The 7,888-nt window shown below is 44.3% G+C and overlaps 3 protein-coding genes across 3 annotated transcripts; 1 reads left to right on the top strand and 2 right to left on the bottom strand.

Moving 5' to 3' along the window:
* Nucleotides 1-1,149: 1,149 nt before the first annotated feature.
* On the bottom strand, nucleotides 1,150-1,473 carry SAMD00019534_076340 (hypothetical protein; the record flags this gene model as incomplete). The annotated part of the gene is made up of 1 exon (XM_012897331.1): nucleotides 1,150-1,473. One exon carries the CDS (start codon nucleotides 1,471-1,473, stop codon nucleotides 1,150-1,152), a length of 324 nt encoding a protein of 107 aa, XP_012752785.1.
* A 1,918-nt stretch (nucleotides 1,474-3,391) lies between these two features.
* On the top strand, nucleotides 3,392-4,969 carry SAMD00019534_076330 (hypothetical protein; the record flags this gene model as incomplete). The annotated part of the gene is made up of 1 exon (XM_012897330.1): nucleotides 3,392-4,969. One exon carries the CDS (start codon nucleotides 3,392-3,394, stop codon nucleotides 4,967-4,969), a length of 1,578 nt encoding a protein of 525 aa, XP_012752784.1.
* A 405-nt stretch (nucleotides 4,970-5,374) lies between these two features.
* Nucleotides 5,375-7,868, bottom strand: SAMD00019534_076320 (hypothetical protein; the record flags this gene model as incomplete). Its single annotated transcript, XM_012897329.1, has 4 exons — nucleotides 5,375-5,920; nucleotides 6,005-6,238; nucleotides 6,316-6,701; nucleotides 6,776-7,868. The coding sequence occupies 4 exons, from the start codon at nucleotides 7,866-7,868 to the stop codon at nucleotides 5,375-5,377; spliced, it is 2,259 nt and encodes a 752-aa protein (XP_012752783.1).
* Nucleotides 7,869-7,888: the final 20 nt, after the last annotated feature.

Raw genomic sequence — 7,888 nt, 5'->3', positions numbered from 1 at the left:
GATCAAGTCGGCTTCATTGATCGATCATATGGAGTACACAGACAAGATGATCAGAAAACGCACGCTCGATGAGCATCGCCTGCGTCAAGGAAAGGAGGCGACCAAGGTATCTTATTTTTTTTTTTTTTTTGTTTTTTTTTTTTTTTTTTTTTTTTTTTTTTCCGAGCGTATCCTGAGAGAGAAAGATGAGAGCAATCGAATCAAGAAGGTGAGGATCATCATTGAGAATGTCTTTGGAGAGATGAAGAAATGGAACATATTGTCAGACACAATCAGATCACTTGGCGACCTTTCTGACAACATTCAACGACACAACGCACTCTGGACAATTATCGCATATTTGACCAATATGTTCCACTCCTTTGGACGAGACGACGATTTCTTTAAGGTCTAATTTATCATACAACAACAACAACAACCACAACAACAACTACAACAACAACAATAAAAATATAAATATTTAATTAACATCAGATAAGGTTTGAAAGGGTTCCCCTTGCTGTTCCAAGGGTTGTCCAGGGTCGAACCAGCTCGAACCCAAGGATTGAGACCGCTGAAAAATGAATTCTCTGCGTAACCTTGACTATCCCCTGCAGAACCTTAGCAGCAACCAACTCCAACACATAATGTGGACATCGACCTGTTTAACGACTACGAGCAACAGTCAACATCATTCGACATACTCATCGTCAATGATCAACTCAACCTCGAGACCAACAATAATCAAATCACATATCCTTAACGATCAAGTAACTCTATCTGTAGATACAACAACAATAATAACAACATCCATCATCAATCTACCAACGCACAACCATTGACATCCATTGTGATCACAGATACAGATAAGACGATCAATGGCATCAAGACATTCACAGACCCAACACACCTATCATCAATCACCAGTGAAGTCTATGCAACAGGTCTATTCAGGATAGGCGACAGCCCATACCAGGTGTCCAAGATCACCCTCATCATCAACCAATCACCCCGCCAACGGGGATGCCGCATCAGCGGTATCTGCCGAATCTCAGCTGGACACGTCAATCGAGCAACAGCTGTCTGAGAGGAAGAAGAAGAAGATGTCCAAGCAGTGTGGACTCTATCCCGACCATTCCGCCACCCTCACCCGCTGAACCAATGCGCTCATCATTGGACAGCAGGCCACCATTCATCGAGGAACAGTGGCGAGCAACAGGCGCCAGTCTCGGTCACACCACAGACTACGCCGGCATCTCCTGCATCCCCGCCTTCGCCATCCTCTGCGGCGGCCTCTTCGACCACGGAGAACAAGAAGTCATTTCTCAACACACTGAAGAGGATTGGAAGAACAAGAACAAGCATCAGACAATGACAGGCGGTAGTGGTGGCGATGATGAAGCCGCCGCAGACACATCGATCAAGTCGTCTCCAGATGTCCAGCATCAACAACACCAACGCCAACAACTCCATCCTCAACCTCCACGCCATCATCATCAATCACGACAGAAGATCAGTCAGAAGCTCAAGCGATGTATTGTATATGTCTGCCCTTGACGACATATGAACCATTTGTTAGTATCAGGTTGAACTCTCGCTGCCCCATTGGTGGAGATGTAACAATGATAACCTTTGACGTTGATACGAACATTGATACTGTCAATCAATTGGATCATCTCCATTGGGATCTTCTGCTTGACACCAAGATCGAGATACTTCTTCAGTGTGATGGCCAAAGTGCGCACACTGCACTACAACCAACACAGGTCAATCGTCGTTGTAACGTGGTAACGGTGCAGGCCTGGCAGCGACAGACAACAGCAACAATAGTCAGTGGTGGCAACCAACCAGTATGACGACATCGCGACCCTCCATTCGACTACAGACGTCGCTGAACGTGTATGATGGTGACGACCCACGACGGTATGAGCCATGGTCATGAATAACTACAGAGTCCACCAATCAACTGTTGTGTCGACAAAGGCCAACATCAATGAGTGCATTGACGACCGTCGCAACACTACAACAGACAATGGGCCATCATCACTCAATCCATCATCAACAGTGACATAGTTTCCTCGACATACTGGATTGTAGCAACAGTATCAACACCCACCAATACCATCATACTGTTGTGACGATGGCTAAAACGCTGTACATGGTCGTGACGTAGCAGTTGTGGCAGTTGTGGCAGTTATGGAGTCGTGGCAGTCGTGGCCATCATGACAAAGGAGACCATGGCGACTCTACACGGTAGCGACCATCATGAACACGACCGACGATCACGACCTGACCATGACCATGACCTTGACCATGACAACGACAACGACCATGACCTGACGATTGCAACTAACACTGGTTGGCGTCTTCAAGGTAGGATATGGAAATCAATAAATTCCACACTGGAACCAAACATGATTGATTAAATGTAATTGATTGATTGATTGACCGTTAATCAGTCATATATACTCATCTTTCAATCAATCAAATAATCTATTCGTACGACACAACAATATTTAAATGATTTAATGTTTGGACCCATCTTCGTCACACGTGTCTTCATCAACTTAATTAAGTTAATTTAAATTTTTTGATTTTTCAAGAACTCATCCATACTTATCTTCAACCCACAACCCATTCACTTCAATTATTTACCTTCCTATCTATTCATTATTATCACTCAACACATTATCTCTATCATATCTTGTTATTGCTCCACACATTACACACCTACTTATTATCTCTTCTCATTACAACCACCCTCTCTCATAAAAGTAATATTAATAATAAATCACTCACTCGTTGCGAACCTAACTAACGCTTCATTACCAATAAGTAAGTACGATAGCCACTATCATGCCCCTCTACGTCATACTCACCTGTCATTTGTGTTGTCAGTGTTCACCCTCACAGTTATATATCAACCTGCAGACAAGTCTAGACCAAGGGAAGAGAATATCGAGATCGACAGGGACCCTACCAAGACCTCATACTCTTTAATCAAACCAAAAATCCTCAGTACATTTGGAATTCAAACTGCACCTGCCAACCTCAATCTCTATAAAGATCAACTGTTGACACAAGAGATTAGATCATTAGATATAATAGATCCCAACATCACCATATATGTTGATGTCAGGGCTGAAGCTTGTAAGTCATCCAACAATATCGGCGCAAAGTCTTCAATACTAACATACACACTCAAGACCCAACTCCAGAGTTCTATGCCCCAAATAAGATATACCCACCAATTTTAAACCAGACATTTCACCGTACGTCTCGAAGTTGGATTATCCACTCTTTAGGATTTACTAACATCTGAATAACAGATTCCCTCATGCAGTACGAGGGATTGACAGTAACAGACTATTCCACACCGCGAGCTGAAACTGTTGGGAGAATTATCAAAGAGATGGACACTGCCAGGGTGGTCTTCTTGCGATCCCCGCCCTACACTGGCAAGACTGCTATTGGACAACTGGTCGAGACACAACTGATCAAAGAGAAGCCCCAGGCATACACCCGCCGCTTGTCCTTTATATGGAGTACAACACTGACAACCAACAATCGCGCGGAGGACTTTACAAACCTATGGACGACGCACACCAATTGCTCTTTCAATGACTGGTTATTGATCGCCATCAAGAAACCCGTCTATTTGATCATCGACGAATGCCATGTCGTCTATCCCAAGGAACATCCCTATCATTCGCTATTTTGGCCATTCATCAAGTCGCTGGCTGGCAACATCCATGTCTTACTTCTTTCCGTCTATGGTGAGAAGGGCCAGGGCTCAGAGGCCTCTACCCCAGTGGAGCTCGCCGCCACCAATCACACGCCTCTTGACCACACATTCCTACAATTCTCTTTCCAAGAGTACCTCGATTTGGTCCGTCGCTTCGGACAACGACCAAGGACTTGTCCGCTGCCTCGCACCATTGCTTCCCGAATCTGGAACGACACGCGTGGTCATGTTGGATTGGTCAAGCGCTTTCTTGTTATCTTTGAGGAAGACAATGAGATCAGCAAAATGATGCAACTTGTCAGGACAGAGAAGAAGGAGTTGTCTGCCCTCGAAACAATGTTGTTCAATTATCTAGTCTCCCAGCGGTGCGTAGATGACATCAGTCGTTCCAGAGCAGCACCGACACGTGCCGAATTTACGAAGGAAGATGACACTCTAGAACTCGAACAGTTGGAGCTCCTGGACTCGATCATTACAAGTCGCAGTCCTGAAGGACAACAGAGCCAAACCATTGCATCACGCCTGATCAAGCGTGGATTTCTTGTCAAGGTCTTGCTGCCCACAAAGAGAGAACTCGGCGAGGATCCGACCGAACGCCTGTACACACTGGATTTCCCCTCTCCGTTGTACAAAAGGATCTATCTCATTTGGCGATACACTCAGAAGGGCTTGAACAAGTTTCTGATCACACCAAAGGACGACATCACTAAACTGATCGTGGAAAGCATCAGGAACTTCCGACCCGAGAAGCTGGCCAGCTACTACTCGAGAAGGGCTCCATTGGTCAAGAATGACCCCGTCATCCGACCTCTGGAGGTTGTTTGGCACGATGAGTTCTACTATGCCTCAACTGCTGCGCAAGGACCAACCTTTATCAGCCCCAACGTTGGCAAACGTTTCGGCTGTGAAGGGGAGGTTGACTTTTATATCAATAGCATTTTCCGGTGGGCGATAGAGCTCCTATCTGAGGGCGACAGGCAAGAAGAACACGTGAAACGGTTCGAGACAACTCTCATCAGGAAAATGGAGACAAGAACTGGAGCCTTTGACATGAACGAGGTTGGCATCTATTGTGTCCTGTTGGGAATGATCGATCAATGGATTGTGGTCGACTTCACAGCTGCTTCAAGCGAGGAACCCAACGTGTGGCACGATCACTTATGTGTGGTCACCTACTCTGCAGACTTTAAAGAGTACAAGGTCTACACAAAGGGCAAAGATGCTCAGATTATCAAACTAGCCTAACCAACATTTGACTCCACAGCAACAACTTAAACACCAACACAACATAAACATCATTCATTGTCCGTTCCAGCATTCCAGCCTTATGTTGACAACCAAGAATAATCCATCCAACCATACTAGGCGAACAGTTGGTGAATAGTTGAACTCAATGAGGTACATTATTCTCATTGGTTAATCCAATCTTGAAGATCCAAAGTCAGTCATAATAATTTTACCATTTGAAATTATATCCATTATTACTATGACTTATTATTATAAATATAATTATTATTATTATAATTACTCAATTTATTTGAACTTGGGTATTCATTTTGATTAGTTTTATTACAAAGGCTGGAATAAATTATTTATCCCCGCAGTTAGGATGCTAGGAAGATAATATCTTTGGCTCGCACATTCACTGGCTCACTTACTTCTTTCCTTTATTTTATGAAGGAAGTACTGTTGTTGATGTTGTTGTGCCTGTGACGTCATCGATGCCAACAACAATGACCTTTCATTCTCTTGACAGGTCTCTAACTTGGCAGCCTCATACAGCTCGTTGTCAGTCATCAGTGGCAGGCTCTCCAGACTGTCTTGCAACACTCCCACTGGCACCAACACATAGGAGCTGGACTGGAACTGATTCAATTTGTTGAATATCCTACCAATCATCTCGTATCGCGCCAGATGGATCTGATCGTCGTTGATTGTAGATGCGTTTCCTTCCGTGATGATGGCCAAATGATTCAAGTAGGCGTGCAAGTTTGGAACGGCAGGTTGATCAACCTTATCAATGATCTTTCGCAATTTGTTTGGATAGGTTGCAAGAGGCACCAATTCTTCCAATCTCTTTCCAAGCTTTGAACTATTTACATGTTCCCATGCCGAGGTATACCTATTGAGGGCGCCACACTTCAATCCAGACACAATGGCCATTGTTCCACTAAAATTCTTTAGTACCCAACAGTTCTATTAATGTTGTATTGTACAATGAGTGATGTTAGTAGGTGGGTGAGGTGTAACTCGAGTGATCAAGTTGATCTATATACATACTAGGGCAATGTTGATAAACTTGAATATTATGTCAATCCTTTCTGATGGCTGGCATGTGACAACCTTGGTGGATACCCATCGACTAACATTATTGAATCTCTCTGTTATTTGGGTAATGGATACTGGTCTACCTTCATCTCTATTATACCTCAGACCAGCACATCTCAACAAGTCCTCCCTCGATATATTCATCAACAATCTATGATCTATGATTGTTAACTGTCTTGCAATTTCCTATTGTGATTGTTTGAGAATGGTTAGTGATTGATTGATTGATTGATTGGAATAGTTCCAAGATTGAATGGACATACTAGTGGCTTGACATCCATCAATGTGAAACTGTCTTGGAAGTCAAAGTGCGGGAGAGGTGCCACATCCATGAAGTTGTCTGGCATGGTGTCTGAGATATAGGTAAGATCGATTCTCATTTTGATTGATGTGACCAAGGCCTTTAGCTGATTACTCCAACTATCCTCATTGGTGAAATCGATATCATTGTAGAATGACTGTATCCTCTTTAGTTGATCAATACTAAAGTCTGACCAATTCCTGTCTACCCAATGTTGAGTGAATCTCAACACCTTCTGTCTCACTAGTGATCCATTGTTCTTGAACCTGTTGAATAAGTGATGGATAACAATATCCACATTTGTGAATAGTAGGTATGTGTCCAAGAATAGTATCTCAAGATCGAAGACTAATGGATTGATTGATGAGGAGAGTGGGTTTAGATGATTGGAACTATTCCATAATGATCAATCAAACACATACTGTTGCCTCGTTCGTGAGTTAGGACTGTGAGGAGGGACTCGATGTTGGCGGACTTGATCTTTGGAACACCTTCCTCGCAAGTAAACTGGATGCCAACATGTGATCTAGGGTTGGTATCTGCCATGAGACCTTTGATGAACTCGCTTGGATTGTTACAAAGACTCTGTGTGAGTATCGTTCCCAAGTTGTTGCCATCGATTCTGAAAGAGTCATCCATTCCATATGAAGATGATGATGACTTCTTGGACTTCTTGCTGCTGTTGTTGTTGTTGTTGTTGTTAAGGTCGGCTGATGATCCAGACTTCTTGGCCTTGTGATTGGAGTTGGAAGCCGGCACGACAAAGCTCTCGAGTGTCCTCTCACGATTCTTCTTGGAGTTTGATACTTGGTTGTCGTATAGATGTTGACCATCATATGTCTCTTTGAGCTTGGCCGGTGGCGGCACCAATGACGTTGTTTGGCTGAGTGTTGGTGACCTTGCCCCACGAGTCTCAACACTACCAGATCCGGAAACAGAGGATGAGGAGTGTGAGTGGCTGATGGTATTGCTCCTCTCACGTCTTGATTGAGTCTTGGATGTGCTGTAGAGCTCGGGAGAGGTCACCAATGGGGAATCCCTTGGTGGTGACATTGGACATGCAGAACTACTCAGCAGCGACTTGATGTTGATGTCTCCGGTGAATGGGGTTGGGTCGACTTGGCGCGGTGATGACGGCAGGCTGATTATCAACTCTTCCTCGCTCGATGGACCTTTGAACGAACTCATTCTTCTGAACTTGTTCCAGACCTTGCCCATGGAGAATGATGAACTCTTGCTCAAATGGATACCTGCGTTCACCTCAAACTCATTGATCACATCAGACATCATCTTTGACTGACTGATTGCTGATGATGAATGGCTGTGTTGAATTGGCTTCTCGCCCACGGCAGCAAAGGTTGATGATCGCTGACGACCTAGCATGGCATCACACGACATGCCCAACGGTCCTGTCGTGGAGGCGTATGATGGAGGATACTTGGGACTCATGACCATATCAGGTGTTGCTGCAAATGGATTGGCCAACGGTGTCTGGCAGTCTGGACTGGACACCATACTCTCTGATCGCTGTCGAT

Source organism: Acytostelium subglobosum (assembly GCF_000787575.1).
Source record: "Acytostelium subglobosum LB1 DNA, scaffold: scaffold15, whole genome shotgun sequence".
Classification (NCBI taxonomy): domain Eukaryota; phylum Evosea; class Eumycetozoa; order Acytosteliales; family Acytosteliaceae; genus Acytostelium; species Acytostelium subglobosum.
This window is presented reverse-complemented; position numbering and strand designations above follow the sequence as displayed.